At 32.1% G+C, this 18,268-nt stretch overlaps 4 protein-coding genes across 4 annotated transcripts in view; 2 read left to right on the top strand and 2 right to left on the bottom strand.

The window, feature by feature from the left end:
- Window positions 1–4,206: 4,206 nt before the first annotated feature.
- On the bottom strand, window positions 4,207–5,823 carry LOC108578888 (glutamyl-tRNA(Gln) amidotransferase subunit A, mitochondrial). The gene is made up of 2 exons (XM_017942299.1): window positions 5,295–5,823; window positions 4,207–5,237 (listed from the first exon to the last, which is right to left on the bottom strand). The coding sequence occupies exons 1-2, from the start codon at window positions 5,821–5,823 to the stop codon at window positions 4,207–4,209; spliced, it is 1,560 nt and encodes a 519-aa protein (XP_017797788.1).
- Window positions 5,824–7,211: 1,388 nt separating this feature from the next.
- Window positions 7,212–10,274, top strand: LOC108578847 (eukaryotic translation initiation factor 3 subunit B). Its single transcript, XM_017942254.1, has 11 exons — window positions 7,212–7,347; window positions 7,575–7,770; window positions 7,862–8,174; window positions 8,252–8,608; window positions 8,684–8,826; window positions 8,898–9,033; window positions 9,111–9,306; window positions 9,371–9,551; window positions 9,623–9,863; window positions 9,933–10,041; window positions 10,124–10,274. The coding sequence occupies exons 1-11, from the start codon at window positions 7,212–7,214 to the stop codon at window positions 10,222–10,224; spliced, it is 2,109 nt and encodes a 702-aa protein (XP_017797743.1). The 3' UTR covers window positions 10,225–10,274.
- Window positions 10,275–10,667: 393 nt separating this feature from the next.
- On the bottom strand, window positions 10,668–13,482 carry LOC108578874 (CDP-diacylglycerol--glycerol-3-phosphate 3-phosphatidyltransferase, mitochondrial). Its single transcript, XM_017942285.1, has 8 exons — window positions 13,451–13,482; window positions 12,816–13,011; window positions 12,625–12,747; window positions 12,275–12,552; window positions 11,935–12,206; window positions 11,395–11,631; window positions 11,103–11,312; window positions 10,668–11,037 (listed from the first exon to the last, which is right to left on the bottom strand). The coding sequence occupies exons 1-8, from the start codon at window positions 13,480–13,482 to the stop codon at window positions 10,835–10,837; spliced, it is 1,551 nt and encodes a 516-aa protein (XP_017797774.1). The 3' UTR covers window positions 10,668–10,834.
- Window positions 13,483–14,087: 605 nt separating this feature from the next.
- The window catches only part of LOC108578853 (endophilin-B1), a 4,858-nt gene continuing 677 nt past the window's right edge, over window positions 14,088–18,268 (top strand). The window contains exons 1-8 of the mRNA XM_017942262.1: window positions 14,088–14,203; window positions 14,889–15,030; window positions 15,114–15,242; window positions 15,319–15,481; window positions 15,549–15,612; window positions 15,700–15,735; window positions 16,013–16,203; window positions 17,693–17,828. Of these exons, the coding sequence (XP_017797751.1) occupies window positions 14,141–14,203; window positions 14,889–15,030; window positions 15,114–15,242; window positions 15,319–15,481; window positions 15,549–15,612; window positions 15,700–15,735; window positions 16,013–16,203; window positions 17,693–17,828 (924 nt within the window). The 5' untranslated portion in view covers window positions 14,088–14,140. The remainder of the gene's footprint in view (window positions 14,204–14,888; window positions 15,031–15,113; window positions 15,243–15,318; window positions 15,482–15,548; window positions 15,613–15,699; window positions 15,736–16,012; window positions 16,204–17,692; window positions 17,829–18,268) is intronic.

Genomic DNA, 18,268 nt, shown 5'->3' with positions numbered 1-18,268 from the left:
ATCACGTTGAAATTGTTGACATTTACTCGCGAACGGAGGAAAGTTCTGGAGGAGAGGTGGAGTTTAGAATAGAGAATCTCGATCGCGTATATATGTACTGTACACGACGATGCATGAACAGGCGAGATGAGGACGCAGATTCTTAGGAAAGTTTATAGTGATCATGGTTAAAGATATTAAGGTCGAGCGTAAAGCAACGATGTAACTTTCCCTCGAAACCTTATATTCTCATATGGCATGAAAGCCGATCAATATCCTCGAAATAGAACGAATGAGTACACGCTTCATGTCGTAGAGAGAGAGAGAGAGAGAGAGAGAGAAAAGTACACAATTTTCCAAGCCTCCGTCGTGCACCCTAATATTGACGGACCCTATTATCGACGCTGAGTTGTGAAAATATGAATGAAAACAGGGGTGGTGTCGCGAATATTCGACACCTTGCGCGAAAATAACTCCGACGAGAAAATCTTACCGAAGATCGTGAATGATTCTGTTAAAAGGTTATTGCAAAAGCTTTTTGCAACTTCCGATACCACCAGTCTTCTCTTGAATCATCTCTGACCTTATACATCTCTATGTAGATCTTGTTACTTATGAGAAAGTGCAAAAGAAAAAGTTCGCAATACGAATTATTTGGGAGAATGAAAATTACATTTGCGAAGATTGGAGAGAATTTCGACGAAATTCGATTTATATTCTTTCTCTGTGTACTAAAAACTATTTTTGTTTTTATTGTGTGCTGGATATACTACTTATTGCTAAAATTACGGAACACCCTGTATATTGCTGGAAATAAGAAAACAAAGTTCGGTGAAAAAGTTTGTGAAAATGTAACTTAAGTAATTATTCTGAATGATGTATGTATTAATGTGAAAATTGTATCTCGAAGTTTTATCATATCGGTGCATATTACCTACCGTTGGTATTTTGTATTTCTGTAGAAAGAGTATAAATTGAAGTTTCTAATTTATTCCGCGTGTAATTAACAAAACCCGAATGGATAAAACTACATGGAAAGAAAAAAGAACGACGAAGAATATGGCGTTAATTAAACGTGGGCTGTATAAAAATCAACAAAGTCCATTTGTATCCAGCGGCGTGCAATAAAAGCAATTAGAAAGTGGTGCAGATATTTTAATTAATCTTACTAAACATATCTTTTGTACGGACACTAATACCCCGTACATTATTCATTTCGTTCATTACCATTAATAATGCCCTCTGCTTGTCCCGTTTCTCTGTTTAACATTAGAGAGATACTGCGGTAAAATCAGTTATTCCGCGTGAAATAAATTCGGAAAATTGAAACGTGAACTTGTATTTCAGCGTTATCTATTATTCATACATTGCTCGGTAAATACCGGCCGGTTTACCAAGACTTAAAATCCAGTAACGGGGAATCGGATAAAATAATATAATAAATTGTCATTTAGGAGAAAGCTTGATTACCGTATAGTATCACTGGATTAAATTAATAACATTTTGTTTTACCTACTTTTTGGTGGTGTTTTTATAGGTTAATGTCATATTACTACTATATATATGGTTACTGCACTTTATAATACATAAGTGGAATGAAAAATTTCGATGTATAAATAGATAATATTGAAAATAAATGAACAACGTAACATTGTTCAATTTTCCCTCCATTAACGTCATAAAATGATGGTTATAAAATGGCCGAATGTAAATCTTTAGCGCGCAATAGAGAAAACTCAATGTTCAAAGATTTGCAGATTGAATCATTACGAAATTCGAATACCTTAACTTGTCATATACAGTTAATCACAATACCTGTCGTTCGTCGTTCGTTTACTCGGTTTTCTGTCATAAACGCGCTAATTTCGTATTCGATATCACAAATAATAGACGTAGTTTCATCTCTGAACGCATCACGATATTATTCCAAGCATTATGCAACCGAAACATCACCAAACAATAGTCGCACCATCCAACGAATAATGAATTTCTTCCTTTGTTCGTCAAATATTTACCTTAAATAATCTCGCACGTTTGATCAGAATACTCGAAGTTTCTGCACACACCTGTTTAAATTTCCGTAACGGTCAATCATCTGTGTTCTGCGCAACAGAAACGCGTCTACACTATACCGCGATCCCACGAAAATCGAGATCTCGATTATATCGCGATCGACACAAACGGCACAACGGCGATCCCGCTTTATATCTACGAACCAGGACACTTGCCGATCGCGGCGCGAATTCGAACGCGATTCAAAACGCGCCACCTCGACATTTCTGCTCCACCGTTCGACACCGTGTGCTACGGAAAACAAAAATAAAAGCAGTAGAAAAACGAACTAGAACGAGGATCAACGGGATGAACCGATCCGAACAAATGCCAAGACTCGCGACACTGACGGTTCGAGGTCGTCACGACGACTGCCGGAATCGTCGGCAGAGAGCGACACGACAGCCCTCGGCCGGGCCAACGCATGCGCCCTTCGCACCCCGTGCCCAACCCTGTTCTCCCAGAGACCACCCTTACATTATGAATCTCCTTTCGAGCCAACCTTCCTATATTCCAATGCTTTAATATCCAAGCGATTTTCCATGCACGCTTACATTATATAACCGGGAATGTTCTGTGATGCAATTCGTTCATTGGTCGTGAAGTTTCGCCTCTTGGGGTTGCCTCGCACGGTGACACGTATCGGTCGTGGGTAGCACCGCGATCGATTTAATTCATACGAGGCAATATCGAGTAATGGGAACTCGATTCTTTCTTTTATAAATCTGTGAGTACTTCGGTAATGTGCACGTTCCAATTCCTCTATATGTTATCTCAATGTTATAAAACTTATTTGAAATTCATAAAAAATAATTCTATGAAACTTGAGTGAAATGTTTATATCACTGATACAATATAGTAACACGCGAATCTTTTGTATATATTGTAAAAGTATATGTATATGAATATATGGATTCTAACAAAGCGAACATATGAAAAATGACTTTCAATTCGATTATCGAAGTTGATTGTTTCGATACTTTTTTATCAGTTGAGCAACGTACGAATCTACGTGATCATTTTTTTCGTTATTATATACGTCAATATGCACGTATAAAATACGTATTCGAACAATATCACTCGTGTATTTGCAAATTCTTTAGCATTCCCTGAAATCTTCTTTCTGATCGTTACGAATATTATCGACGGAATTGTCATTACGGTTTACCTGTGATTCCTGCGCAAATGGTAATGAAAATCGACTGAAATGTCACAAGGATTTAATTATTGAGGGAACTTCAATAGGATCTTGCACGATGTGAGGCATACACAACGTTGTTTGTTCGTCAAATCCCTCAAGTCTCTCGAGGACAATAGGCTTCAAAATGTCAGAACATCGTTGCAGGATGTTTGCTGTTCAATAGTTTCAAATACATTCCCCTGTGAATAAGGAACATGAATAATGGTCAATAAATGCTTCAACATCTAATTATTTCGTGAAATATACTATATGCGATAAAAAATTATTATGGGAGCGATGTCATCTACATTATGACGTAGCTCGTGAAATGGCGAATTATGCGTAAATGGATAATTGTATTTGAAATATTAAATATAAAGATAAATGTTTGTATTTATAATTAAAAGAAGTGATTATTCAACGTTTCCATCTTTCAGCCCCGACGTTGTCCACTTTAAACTAAAATTTCACTCCCTTTCATATTCGAGACTGGTGTCAAGCAATTTACAGCCATATATATCGCCCTAGCATTCATTTGTAAAGCACGCTACATTGCAATGCAATAACAGAAGGGTCCTCCAGTGTGGCAAGCAAATGCGACCTGATTACTCAACGAATGGAATTTCAGATACAGCCAATGCCTCGTAGGAGTGTAATAATTTGTATCTCACGCCAGCCACAATTTTCAGAGAAAATGTATCTGTTTAAATTTTAATTTCTGACTATACGGTAAATTATTTGATGTTTGATTATAAAATATCACGTCGCAACGAGTGTTGCAGTGGCTATAATTCATCATGTTCGAGATATTGTTCATACGTTTTTATGCACGAAATATTGGACAAATGTATTAATATAAACACCTTCACTCGTATATAATAAATTAATGAACAATATTCTAATATTATTGATAGCTATTAAACAAGTAAATATGACAAATAGGAGGTATGTCGTAGAAAAGTGCAAAGAACGAAACAACATTGATGTAAAATATTTTATTCTAATAGAGACAGATCCTTCAGTTTAAGTTTTGGAAATTTTACCCTTTGTTCAATCCATTTTGCTACTGTGAGAAGTCTTTTCTCAGTGTAAGGAGGTGCCATAAGTTGTAAAGATAAAGGTAAACCATTTTTAGAAAGTTTAATTGGTACATTAATAGCTGGTATACCTGCCATATTAGCAGGTTGTGTACAATAGTCTTGAATGGAACATTGTGCCTGATTATCCATTGAAATAAACTCACTGTAAATAGGAGCTTCTGTTAGAGTAGTAGGAGTGAGTAAAAGATCAATATTATTATTCCATACTGCATTAAAATCGTCTGATATAAGTCTTCTTATCTTCATTGCTTTAACATAGTATTCCTCATAATTTTCTTCTAATAAAAAGTAGTTTCCAACTAATATACGTTCTTTAACTACTTTACCAAAACCATCTGTCCTTGTTTTTTTATACTGTTCATGTAGAGAATTCCACTCATCTGCCCTATAACCATATTCCATGCCATCATAGCAAGCAAGATTACTAGCAACATCGCAACGATTTAAAACTGTATAACACATTATAGAATAATTCGTATGTGGCAATGATACTGTGAAAAGCAAGGCTCCAGCTTCTTTTAAATATTGAGAAACTTCATCCCAACATTTTTGTACTTCTGGGCATAGGTTCTTTTCTTTATATTCTTGTGGTATTCCAATTCTGAGATTACTAACATCTATTGTATTTGGTATATCAAATGGTACATATTCTCTTCTTGAACAAGTAGAATCTGCTTCATCTGGACCAGCTATACTATTTAAAACTAACACAGCATCATCAACATGCCTTGTAAGAATGCCAGGTACATCCATTGAATTTACAAGTGGAATAAGTCCATAACGTGAAACCAAACCATAAGTAGGTTTTAATCCAATTAAACCACAGTAAGATGCTGGATTTCGGGTTGAACCACCAGTATCTGAACCAATTGCAGCATAACAGCTTCCAGTTGCAACAGCCACTGCAGAACCACCACTGCTACCACCTAAAATAAAATTTAATGGTCAGAATAAATTTAATAAAACAACTTTCTAACACATACCTGCTATATGCCAAGAATTTTCATCTGTAGACTGTTTTGTATGTCCCTCTATACAACTATCACAAGAATAATATTTTTCTAACACATCTGAATTCCATACATTTCTTGTTATCCCATAATAAGAATCAATAGTTCCAGAACCCATAGCAAATTCATCCAGATTAGTCTTACCAATTAAAACTGCTCCAGCATTCTTCAAACGCTGATACACAGTGGCATCATAAGTAGGAATAAAATTTGAGAGCATCTTTGATGCACAAGTTGTTTTATGATCTTTCGTACAATAATTATCTTTAATTGCAATGGGAATTCCATCAAGTTCTCCCAATAAGCTACTACTTTGCTGTCGCGTATCTGAACTTTTAGCATATTTGTTTGCTGTTTCATCAGTAATACTGATATAAGCATTTAGAGGTTTAGTTACTGATGTTACTTTAATAGATGCTTTTGTAATATCAGAAGGTCGTATTTCTCCGGCATTTATCTTCCGACTTACTTCTTTAATTGATGCTGACAATAATTTATACATATTTTAAAGTAATATTAAGAGAAACGATGCTGGCTTATAACCTTTACTCAAAACATAACCTCAATTCACATACCGGCAAAAAATATTTTAAAATAAATTGTTGTATTCACATAATATTAATCATTATATAAACTATTTAAAAAATATAATTTACATACATAAAGATGCATTTAATAAAATAAATATTCTATAATGTAGCTTAATTTGAACTATTGAACATATCACATTAATAATTACTTCGATAATTATTATAATTTTTTAATAATGATTAGAAAAGGAAATGAGAAATTAAAGCAGAACACAAGTACTTTCTCAAATTAAAATATCATAATTTCACTGATTAGTTAGTCAAAGGAAAATAATGGATTAATGATCAATTCAATATTACATGTATGTATGTATTATATGAATTTATTATTATACTTTAAAACGTGATTCTGTAGCGATATAGTCGTACAACTTTTGTATAATAATCAGACAATTATTAATAAATTATCAACAAATTTGAAAAACCAATTTTCTGTATGTAATGTGCTCGATTTAGTAATTTTCCAATTATCGTTAATTTATTAATTTTAATGGCCACAATGGAAAGCATAAAGTCTGTAGAAGACTCTACAATCTGTTTTGCAAATATTTTACGCGCCTACATTTATTTATTTACAATTTCTTAAATAGCGAATTTGTTACTGATGATTTATACTATCCTTTAAGATATAAATTTTATTAATTTGAATTTAAAGTTAAGTTAAAGTATAAAATGGTAACAAACTTCTTTTAAATTAAAGAGGCTTTCTTTAAAGTTTCATGCCATAACACGGTATTGTTTCCACAAAATTGATTTTTAATAATTACTGTAAATATTAAGAATTGCACTTGATTATCTTTAAAATGTAAAACAATCTAATGTACTTGTAAATTTAATTCGTGATTTAAAGTAGTAAGTTCGTGAACATAGTTCACAATCGTATTATCAGGTGAAACAACATATTCTATTCAAACTTGTATAAAATCACATGATCATAAATTTATGATCTAACTTCCTACATTCAAAAAGTATCTAATCTTTTAACACTTATTTATAATCTTTGATTATAAATAAATTCAGTGTATTCTGGCATATTAATATTTATCCTAACTTTTCACTATCCAATATAGTAGCTAATCTATACTGTATGTTCCAACATTTGTCAAAAATGTTATATAAACGAAATTATTAATGACGATTAATACAACATGCGTTAAAGTACGGTAGCATTGATTATTTTTGCCTACTAAGAAGTGGACACAATTTTGACCACTTCCACCTATTAAAGGTTGCATTGAATGCAGAAAGGCAACCTGCTGCCATTTTCACTTGATTCTCTGTGCGTTTAGAGGTTTCCAAGATGGCGAAGAAATCGTTAGCGGATAAAACACCTCAAAACGAAGATAACGTAAAAAATAATGACGATACAGTTAACGACGATGAAGAGCCAAATTTCAGCGATCCCGAAGGGTTCATCGACGATATCACCGACGAAGGTAAACGCGGCCTTTCATGAATGACATTCAACAGAAGCTATGCTACAATGACTGAAAGCATGGCTACGTATATTCGCAAATGTGGCATGCATACTTAACCTTAAAAAGCACGAGTACCTAACTTATTTTCTACTGAATATTCCCTTAAAATATGTGTCGAATAAAAAATTGTTCTCGACACTTTGTTAAGAGAAAGGATGAAATATTTAATCTTTTTATATATATAGAACTTCTTGGTGATATCTTGAAGCAAAAGCCATCAGAAACAGATGGAGTGGAATCAGTAATTGTCATTGATGGAGTTCCTCAGGTTGAGCCAGAAAGACTGGAGAAACTTCAATCAGTCATTAGCAAATTCTTAGGAAAATTTGGTACTATAGTAAACCAATATTATCCTAAAAATGAAAATGGATATACCAAAGGGTAGGTGTAGTTGTGATCTAAGTGATAACCATCAGTGATATTATCAAAAGTTTCAAGGATTACACATATTATGTAATTTATTTGATTTTAGGTATATATTTCTAGAGTACAATAATCCTGCAAATGCCTTAGCAGCTGCTCAAGCTGTAAATAATTACAAAATTGACAAGCAACATACCTTCAAAGTAAATTTATTCACTGATTTCAAGAAATTTGAAGAGATTCCAGATGAATGGGAACCTCCAAAACCACAAGAGTTTAAAGCAGCAGCAGATTTACATTATTATCTGTTGGAACCAGATGCTTATGATCAATTTTGTGTACTTTGTGGTAATGGTCCCTCTGTTACTGTTCAAGTTTGGCAGAACTCTGCTCCTGAACCAACATCGCTTGAAGAGCGTTCTGTAAGTTACATATCTTAAATTATGTTGTAAATATAAGCTTTCATGTATTTAATATACAATTTTTATACTTGTTACAGCGATGGACAGAGACATATGTGAAATGGTCTCCATTAGGGACATATTTAGCAACATTCCACAAACTGGGTGTTGCATTATGGGGTGGTCCTCAATTTTTGCAACAAGCCAGATTCAGCCAGAAGGGTGTTGAATGTATTGATTTCTCACCTGGCGAACGTTATTTAGTAACATACACTCCTCGGAACGATCTTGGCTCTGATCAAAAACGTCTTGTAATTTGGGATATTCTTAGTGGTCAAGAAAAGCGTGTATTCTACGCAGATGGCTCGCCGGTGTGGCCAATTTTTCGCTGGTCACACGATGATAAATATCTTGCACGTATGGGAGTAGATGTTTTGAGTGTGTATGAAACACCTGTATGTCCCTTTCTTTAATACTATGGGTCATTATATGATACTTTGAATTTTTATATCTCATTATAAATGTTGCAGTCATTTGGATTGTTGGATAAGAAGAGTATAAAGATTCCTGGTATCCGAGACTTTAGCTGGTCTCCAACAGATAACGTTCTTGCTTACTGGGTACCAGAAGATAAAGATGTCCCAGCTAGAGTTACTCTTCTCGAAATTCCAAAGTAATAATTTTTAACACTTTCAACATATCCACTAGTTCATAAATTATTCGAATTATTAATTATGATTCCAGTCGAAATGAAATACGTAACAAGAACTTGTTTAATGTAGCTGATTGTAAAATTTACTGGCAAAAATCAGGAGATTACCTTTGTGTGAAAGTGGATCGTTTTGCCAAACGTAAAGAGAAGACGGAACAGAAATATACGGTACTTGTTAAACAAACTATTGAACACAGTAAGATGTATGTATATACACATATGATAACTCATATGTTCACTAACAGGGTATGTCGTACAACTTTGAAATCTTTCATATGAGAGAAAAACAAATTCCAGTCGATAGTGTAGAAATAAAGGAACCAATTCATGCGTTTGCTTGGGAACCCGTTGGAAGCAAATTTGCTATTATTCATGGAGAGATTCCGAGTGTCAATGTTAGTTTTTACGAAGTACGATACGGTCATCAACCTGCTCTTCTTAGTAAGTCCTTTTACATTGTCTTACAAATAGCAGTATGTGTATAAATATGTATTTTATCCAATAGAAAAGTTAGAGAAAAAAGCTTGCAATCATCTGTTCTGGTCACCATCTGGACAATTTATTGTGCTTGCTGGGTTGACAACTATGGCAGGAGCTTTAGAATTCATTGACACTAATGATTTTACTATCATGAATTCAACTGACCATTATCAAACGTCAGATGTGGAATGGGACCCGACTGGGCGGTAAATTTTTTTTTCTTACATACAGAATGTTTCATATTACGAAAATTATATAAATGCTTATGTGATTATAGGTATGTGGTAACAGCTGTTTCTAGTTGGAAAACTAGTGTGGATAATGGATACTGGATATGGACGTTCCAAGGACGTATCTTAAAAAGAGTTAATCTTAATCAATTTAACCAATTATTATGGCGACCGAGACCACCGACGTTATTAACACCAGAACAAATAAAAGAAATTAAGAAGAATTTGAAGAAATATTCTGCACAATTTGAAAGCAAAGATCGTATGCGATTAACACGCGCTTCAAAGGTATCTGCATTATATTAAATCGATACGTTTAATGTGCATTATGCTTTTACTAATGAAACTACTTTACAGGAATTAATTGAGAAACGCTGTGCGGCGATGAAAGCCTTCGATGAATATCGTTCAAAACGTACTCAAGAATGGGGTAATCAGAAGAAACGACGTTTAGAATTACGTAATGGTTTGTATTACAATAACTACAGTGTCTGAAATTTTTAAATGAAGTATCTAAAACACTTCATGAAATTAAATTTCGCTTCTAGGTATCGATACCGACGAATTAGATTCTGATTCGAAGAATGTAGAAGAGGAAGTAATAGAATTTTTCGTCAAGGAAGAAACATTTGTCATCGACGAAAAATAAAACTGTACGGAAGAAGTTTTCCTCTCTGCCATTTTTGGAAATCTCTAGTGCAAAACCGATTCAGTCATTTGTGAAAAGTGTCATCGAAGTAATTATCTTCCAGAGTCACATTAATTGTGACTCTCAATAGTCGACTGAAATGACTATTTTAAGTGGTTATGAACAGTTTCTCTTATACTATTTCTGCACTTTAATTGGAATTGCTTCCACCTTTCCGACGTTACGTATAAAACGTCGCAATCATAGTACCATAAAGTTTTATCACGTTCCATACAGGATAGTATGTCAATCAACAAATAATTATTATCAGTATAAATACGTACAACGTACTTCTTTATTTATCAAACCCATTTAGTTCACATATTCAATTTTGCATATTTATTAATGGAGAAGGATACTAAGATTTTTTTATTTATATTTTTTCACTAATTTTAAACATAATGTAAATGATAAATGAAGAAACTGTAAATTGATAACCCGATTCATTATTCCTTTTTATAGTTTTCATTTTATACAACGAGTTTCGTTAGAAGATGCCATGTATAAAATCTGAAGCCATGTATAAAAGATGACTTAGATTACATGTGGCAGACATTTCACAGGTATAACACTAAAAGTAATATCGAAACAGAGCAACGGCAGCACATACCCAAGTTGGCGGAATTCTGTCTTGTTCAAAAAATGTATTTTTCGTTACACGCTTCGCACATGAAAACAAGCGTTCATGTTCTTTTTGTAATTCATTTTGTAAGTTTTTATTTTTGGTCACAATAGCAATTTGTGTCTCTAAATCTTTTTTAACTGATCTATAACCTAAAATTAATTCCTTCTTTTTATTATTTTACTGTTACTTTATTTTTAATTTTGTTTGACTTTACCGAAATTGGGGGATCCAATAAGCGTAAGACAAGGCTTTTCTTGATCTGGTAAAGAATACCAGAGTCCTTTCGCGTGATACGTCCATCCGGGTTTAATAAATTCCCACAAAGTAACTCTATTTTGCTGTCCCAAATTATCACAGTATTTAAAAAATGACTCTTCTATTTTTGTATAAGCTGCTGGAATACTACCAGCAACGCCTTTTGCAGCTAAGTACAATGTTTATGTTACATTGTGTTAGCTAATAAATTAAATAGTAGTCATTTGCTCATTTTCACAATATAAACTTACAAAAGAAACCATTGGCAGTTGGATGTGCTGTTAAAAGATGGCAAGTTCCTTGGCAATGCCTGAGTAGTGCTTCACTGTATTCTGAAGTTAAGTTAAAATAACCAGTTGCTAATTTAAGTGTTGTACCTGTTGAAGCTGTCTGTAAAAGTTTCAATGTTATGTGACTATCATGATAAATATTTAATTGACCCATTTGTATCGAAGGGAAGACCCAAGTATCTGCATCTAAGTTTTTTCCTATTAAAGTAATTGAAAAGACAGTTTAATTTGTTTATTTTTTGTATAAATATATACACAGCCAGCTAAAAGTTTGAAATCAAGAATGATGCAAGACTTTTCAGAAAGTAGTTAGAAATTAAAAGACTTTTAATAAATTCTGCATTACCCAAATCAACCAAATTGAAATAAATTACTATTGATCTCTGCAACATTAATTGTGAATCCATAAAAAATTGGTAGCAAACTCAGTATTGGTGTAAACTTGATAAGTAGTTCTAAACTTTTGACTGGTAGTGTATGTAGATACAAACATACATGTACCTATTTTTTTAAGATCAGAACATTCTTGCAATTCTCTTTGGAATAAAGTTTTCACACTATATGCAGCTTCTTGAATGAATTCTGTAGGATTTTTAAGAGGATGGACATTGATGGTAGAATTTAATGTTGCAGTTCCATCTGGTTGGAGCACAAAACTAAATTCTCCCACCCTTTGCACTAATTCATTATAAAAATCACAGAGTTTTTTACAGTCCTCCAGTACAAAGTACCGGTCTTGTCGATTTGTAAAATAGTCATTACTAAGATTAGCACTAAAAAATAATGTTTTTACTTTTTTGTTCAAGTAACTTTACATAAAATAAAGTACTCAGATATTTACCCACTAATTATTATATCATCATCTATCATGTACAATTTCATATGCTGTAGTCCTACTAATTCATTAAAGCGATCTGGTATAATCATTTTTAAGAATCCACGAAGTTTAGGAGTGTGATACAAGAAAATTTGACAGCAATGACCATATTTGCCATTAAGTAATGGTTCTAACATTTTACAGGAATTTGGTTTACCTCTGGAACCTCTCATAAAATCTAATAAAATATTAACTTCAACATTACCATTACTTGTACTTAAAGCTTGATCTATAGCATTTACCTATATATAATAACAATATTATTAATTATCGTATTATTGTTTTTAGTTGCATAAATTTTGAAATACCCTTACTAAATTAGATTCTAATTTTCCTGTGCCTAAATATAGTGATGCAAATGTTATCCTTTTTTTTGCATTCTTACACTTCTCTATAAGAGTAGAATAAAACACACTTGGTTCATGAATTATTTTGATCTGAAGATAAGAAGTTTCCATTAAATACACCACAAATTTTGTATAAATTAAATATTTCTTGTTTCTACCTTAGATCCATTCATTGGGAAGCAAGGAGAACTTTTGTGTAACCAAGTTAATGTATGCTCTTCAAACTGCACTGTTTCAGATTCTAAATCTTTCTCTTCAGCTACCATTGTAATCTGTGTAATATTTTTTACAACAGATGAAGAGGAAAATTTTAATTCTTTTTGATTAGTTATTAACAGTTTCCTCGTATGAAACCTAAAATTTGTATTTAAAGAAAATTGTCACATCTTTTATAAATACTTGTTAATAATTACAAAATTTGTATCACAAATGTAAGTATAAATGTAATAATAAATTGTTCATGAGAAAATGATAAAAACTGTATTTTTTTCATTCATAAAACCTATGCACACGGAATTACGTAAAAACTAGAGGCATGTGCTTATAGAACATATTTTATGTGTCGAAGAGTGACATCGTCATTAAATACATTTTTTAATGTATTAAAATTCATTAAAAATTTTGTGATGCTGTAAAGTTAAATAAAAATTTGTTAAATTCTTGACACATCTTACGTCAAGCAAGATTCGTATGTCAACTTGATGTGTATAGGTTAATGTACCTTTATTTACTTTGAAAATAATGAAATTTGATAAGACATGCATATTGCTCTAGCTTTTTATATACTACTCACTGTTTTACGGTTTTCAAAATCAAATTATGCATGAGTAGATTCTTAAATAATAAAACATTAATTGACAAAGGTTTCAAATTGCAAACTTAACTATTCCCTCCCGATCACAAATTGCGACGCGTGCAATATTATGGGTCCTTCATGTGTTACATAAAAATATGTACCTATACCTTTTAATCAGAATTCAAACGTAAAACATTTTTTTTTAAACTGCGATAAAAGTAATAAACGTCATGCGCATTTGTTTCACTTACGTCAACATTATCAATATTTACAATATTTGTCACGGAATATTAGATTTTATTACTATATAAGTCTGTACCAAAAACAAACAACTTTTATGTCATCCGAAATTATTCAAAAATTTGAATTATACTGTTAATATCAAATGATCTTTTGTGAATTTATAGAATAATTCAAACCTTTCATATTTTTTTAAAAATATCCACGATATTTATAATACTATATGTTTTGAAAATGTACAAGTTGCTCTTAATAAAACGTTGTATGTGATAAAATATTGGTTCTTTTAATTTAATTAAATTTTCTTTTATATAAATCTACAAAATCTACATACGCAAATTGTAAACGGAGCGCCTCTTCACGGAGACACTTGGAGTTAGTGGTCGATAGAAAATAAAGAGTAGCAAGGGGTGATTGTGGAAGATCCGCATCGAAATAGACGTAAAAATGGATTTTAATGTAAAGAAATTAGTAAAAGATGCTGGTGCTGCACTTAGTAGGGTTGTGCAGGTGAGAAATCCTCGATATAATAATTCAACGAATTTTCATTGACAAGAATGTGTTCTTGTTAAGGCACTTGTAACTGAACGCTGTCATTTCTGACATTTTGTACTTTTTTTCATGGAGGAAAACTTCTAACTGAATTGATCGTTACTTGACAGTTACATTTTTATCTAGACTTTATAAAATTATATATTTTGCAATGACTTTTATTTATCAAGTATTGTACATATACTTTCGTTCATAGTTTTTAGCTTATACATTGAATTTAATTATTTAGGACTAAGGTTAGTAAATACATATATCGAATTTCGATGATTACGTTCTATACTGTGCTTGTTATTAACTTTCTTGTTTTTAGCAGTATCACTTAACCGTGATAAAGCTTGTCGTTTGTATAGTTTCTTAATCTTGAATAATACTAAAGTACAAATGTATATCTATGAGTTAAATAATTAATTATTCCATGACTCAGAACATATTAAATAAGTTAGGATGACTAAGTCTGTAGTCCCCTTGAATTTCCAAGCTAATGTCATAATGATTTAATAGATCTAAAGGAATCTTTTAGGAAATCAAAAATGTTGATTATTATGTCATAAAAAATTGGAAAAATTAAAATACTGTAAAAAATTAACTGTTCAGAATCACAGTGTAACATAAGAATAATATAATGCTTTACTTTCTTCTCTAGTTAACAGAGGAAACATTGGGAACATCAGAAAAAACTGAATTAGATGCACATTTGGAGCATCTTTCAGATAGAGCAAATGCAACTAAAACATGGACTGAAAAAATCCTTAGGAATATGGAGGCTGTACTTACTCCAAATCCAGGTAATATAAAAAAATTAATTACAAGATGATGAAACTAAATCATAACTTTCTACATATTTATTATACAATATATTCTGCTACAGGCAATAGAATTGAAGACTTTTTTTATGAAAAGATTGATAAGAAGAAACCTCACAGGTTAAGCAATCTAGAATATGTAGGCATAGATATGATAGAAGCTGGTAATGATTTTGGACCAGGAATTGCTTATGGTGTGTTTGTCTATTCTCTTTTACTCTGTAACTTTATTTCATAATTGATCTATTACCTTTACAATTTTCATTTTAGGTAGTGCACTAATAAAGGTTGGTCAGTGTCAACAAAAATTAGGGCAAATTGAAAGAAGTTTTATTGAAACTTCAGCCAATTGTTATATACAACCTTTAAGAAAATTTTTGGAAGGTGAAATGAAAACTGTTACCAAAGAAATGTCCATATTGGAAAATAAACGGTATGTATTTTGCTTTTCTTATATGTTGAAATGTCTAGTTTTAATATAACAATTTTTCAATTTTTAGATTGGACCTAGATTCATGTAAAAACAGAGTAAGGAAAGCAAGAAGTATGCTGGGCCAGCAGAGTGTAAGTTCTATTATTCATTATTTCGTTTAATTACGTGGTCTATATGTTTACTATGTGCTTTGTCCTATACATTGCTGCATCTCATAGGAATCTGGGGTATCACCTGAAGTGTTACTTGATCAGGTACTACTGGAGCTGATTCAATGGTTCAAAATTTATAGCTAACTTCCTACTTTTTTAAATATATGTTTAATTTATATGTTTGAACTTTTAGATTTGTTCCTTCATCACGTTATTTTATTATTTTGCATCATAATCATATTTACAATTGTCAAATTTTTTCATTGCAAGATTTATTCAATGATCCATCCCCATTTTCAATCATTTCTTAGTTGTACAATCAAACTTTAATCTCTTTTAATTGGAAACAAGGAATGAAACTGTTTATTACTCTACTCAGGCAGAGAGGGAGTTGAGAATAGCACAATCGGAGTTCGATCGTCAAGCAGAAATCGTAAAATTATTGTTGGAAGGAGTTTCGAGTTCTCAGGCTGGACACCTACGTTGTTTGCATGAATTCGTTGAAGCACAGGCGCGTCATTACGCTCAGTGTCACGCAACGATGCAAGATTTGCAACGCGAACTGGCTGGGTAAGCTGACAAATTCTTTTTTACAGTTTGTTCTTTTTTCAAGTATTGTTTAATTATCCTGCACTATCCTTGTATAGCTATCCTACTCTCTGGTGATCCGAGTGAGTAATGTTTAACAATCATTGGATGCTATGTCATATGTGACAAGCAAAAGTATTTAGAAAAAGCTTATAGAACCATTACTCATTCGCGAAGATCATCACGTAGATAATTATAAGTTCTACTATCCAGAACTTTGCTTATTTCTATAAACGTGGTATATGTAACGTTTATTTTTAATTTTCTGTTTGCTTTAATAGCAATTGTTCTATTTCAGTTACAAACTTCATGATGAAAATGGTGTACCTTTCTTTCTGCACTAGACCTGTGCTTGTTATATTTATTTATTCTTTTAATATACTCTGTCTATTCTCTATCTTTGCTTGCATGGTTGGGATTACAGGGCGCGTCAGCCGAGTCCTTTGCTGCGAGTCAACAGCGAAGATGTGATCGAGCTAACACCCTCTCCCTCACAATCCCAAAACTCCCCTATACACCCACCACTTGCTGGTTCTGCCTATGTTACTGCTACCTTCGATACCGAAATTTCAAAAGTGTAGCTTTAACAATTCGTTAATAACGTTAAAAAATGGCAATAACTACTTCGTAATTTTCATGATCTAAAATAATAAATGGAAGCTTAGGGCAGAGATAATTCTTTCCTCTGATACATAAATCCTTGTTAACTAATGCAACGATTCTATATAGAAATACGTTGAATGATTCTTAGTTTATAATACTACTGTGAAACTTGTAATTGTCAAGAAGCAATCAATAAATTATATTTATGAAATGTTCAATTGCTGTTATTGCACTTTGTGCAGTGAGAAATTAGAGTCTCTACACGTAGCTTTATTATATATATGCCCTTTATATTTTAATCAATATCCAAATATATGCTATTGATTGATGTTTGTTGGTTTTCATGCATGTTGCTAAATTTGTTAATCCTAACAGTGTGTTTGTCAGAAGGTAGTGGGTGCCTTTTTTTCACAACTTTTTAGTAAGTGTATCTTTAAAAGCTGTACTATCTTAATTGTACTTTTTCCTCAATTTGTTTTATAAGTAACCACCAATCTATCTTTGTTGTCCTACTTGCCAAACTGCTTATGTCTCTATATGTGTACCAATATAATTTTCTAATAATTTCAAGTAATATTTATTTATATTTAGCATGTATACCATGTATAAAATCCATTTTAACGATGCAAATAGTGAGAATTCTTGGAGTATATTCTCAAAAGTCTTTGAAAAAGAAAAAAGTAAATAAAACTTATAACGTTTTATTATGAGTTTTTAATATTTAAAAGTCTAAAATTATAAAGAATAGAGTCAAAATGTCAAATATCATGAAACAAACTTTCTTCGCAATATTTGTGCAGAAAATAGCCGACTCACATTTTAAAGCATGTTCACCAAACTCATCCAGATTGTAATTTATCCTACCCAGCTTATCTGGGGGTCCTTATCATCCGACTACCCCACCAACATCCAATGTATCAACGGAAAATGGTCAAGAACGTGCGAGGGTATTATACGATTATGATGCGAGGGATTCTAGTGAATTAAGCGTCATGCAAGATGAGGTAACAAAATTTGTGATTTAGAGAAAAACGAAGCATGTTCGCAACATAGCCGTACAAATGGCATGAATAATTATTAAAAGTGAGTTTCATTTATAAATTTTAATAGGCATACAAATTTGATAATTGCGTCCTAGAGATTTTATAATTTAATCAAGTTTACGAATTTTATTATTTTTAATTTGGTCATGCAATGGCAAAATTTTCTTAGTAACGAGTATTAATAATTGATGCATTTTTAAAAAAAATCTATGTATGTATAAATAGGCATAGAAAATTGTGTATTTTATGGCTGTTAAATTCAGTGCAATGTAATACATTTTTAGTCTATTAGAAATGTAATAGAAAAGATGTAGAAGATATATCAGTACTACTCACATAAGAATTTTCCATGGTACATTTTCACATAGCTTAAAATTGTTTTAATATGTAGTTTAAAACCT

Source organism: Habropoda laboriosa, unplaced genomic scaffold, assembly GCF_001263275.1.
Source record: "Habropoda laboriosa isolate 0110345459 unplaced genomic scaffold, ASM126327v1 scaffold62, whole genome shotgun sequence".
NCBI lineage: Eukaryota > Metazoa > Arthropoda > Insecta > Hymenoptera > Apidae > Habropoda > Habropoda laboriosa.
The sequence above is the reverse complement of the archived record's forward strand: the minus strand, read 5'-3'. Positions and strand labels throughout refer to the sequence as shown.

Bases quoted from the DNA above. Each gene is read 5' to 3' on its own strand.
- LOC108578888 (XM_017942299.1), bottom strand. From the start codon at position 5,823: ATGTATAAATTATTGTCAGCATCAATTAAAGAAGTAAGTCGGAAGATA. The intron at 5,238-5,294 runs GTATGTGTTAGA...ATTTTATTTTAG, and splicing joins AAATTCTTGGCATATAGCAG to GTGGTAGCAGTGGTGGTTCT.
- LOC108578847 (XM_017942254.1), top strand. From the start codon at position 7,212: ATGGCGAAGAAATCGTTAGCGGATAAAACACCTCAAAACGAAGATAAC. The intron at 8,827-8,897 runs GTAATAATTTTT...TTATGATTCCAG, and splicing joins ACTCTTCTCGAAATTCCAAA to TCGAAATGAAATACGTAACA. The intron at 9,552-9,622 runs GTAAATTTTTTT...ATGTGATTATAG, and splicing joins GAATGGGACCCGACTGGGCG to GTATGTGGTAACAGCTGTTT.
- LOC108578874 (XM_017942285.1), bottom strand. From the start codon at position 13,482: ATGCATAATTTGATTTTGAAAACCGTAAAACA. The intron at 12,748-12,815 runs GTAGAAACAAGA...TCTTATCTTCAG, and splicing joins TCCCAATGAATGGATCTAAG to ATCAAAATAATTCATGAACC. The intron at 12,207-12,274 runs GTAAATATCTGA...ATTATTTTTTAG, and splicing joins GATGATATAATAATTAGTGG to TGCTAATCTTAGTAATGACT.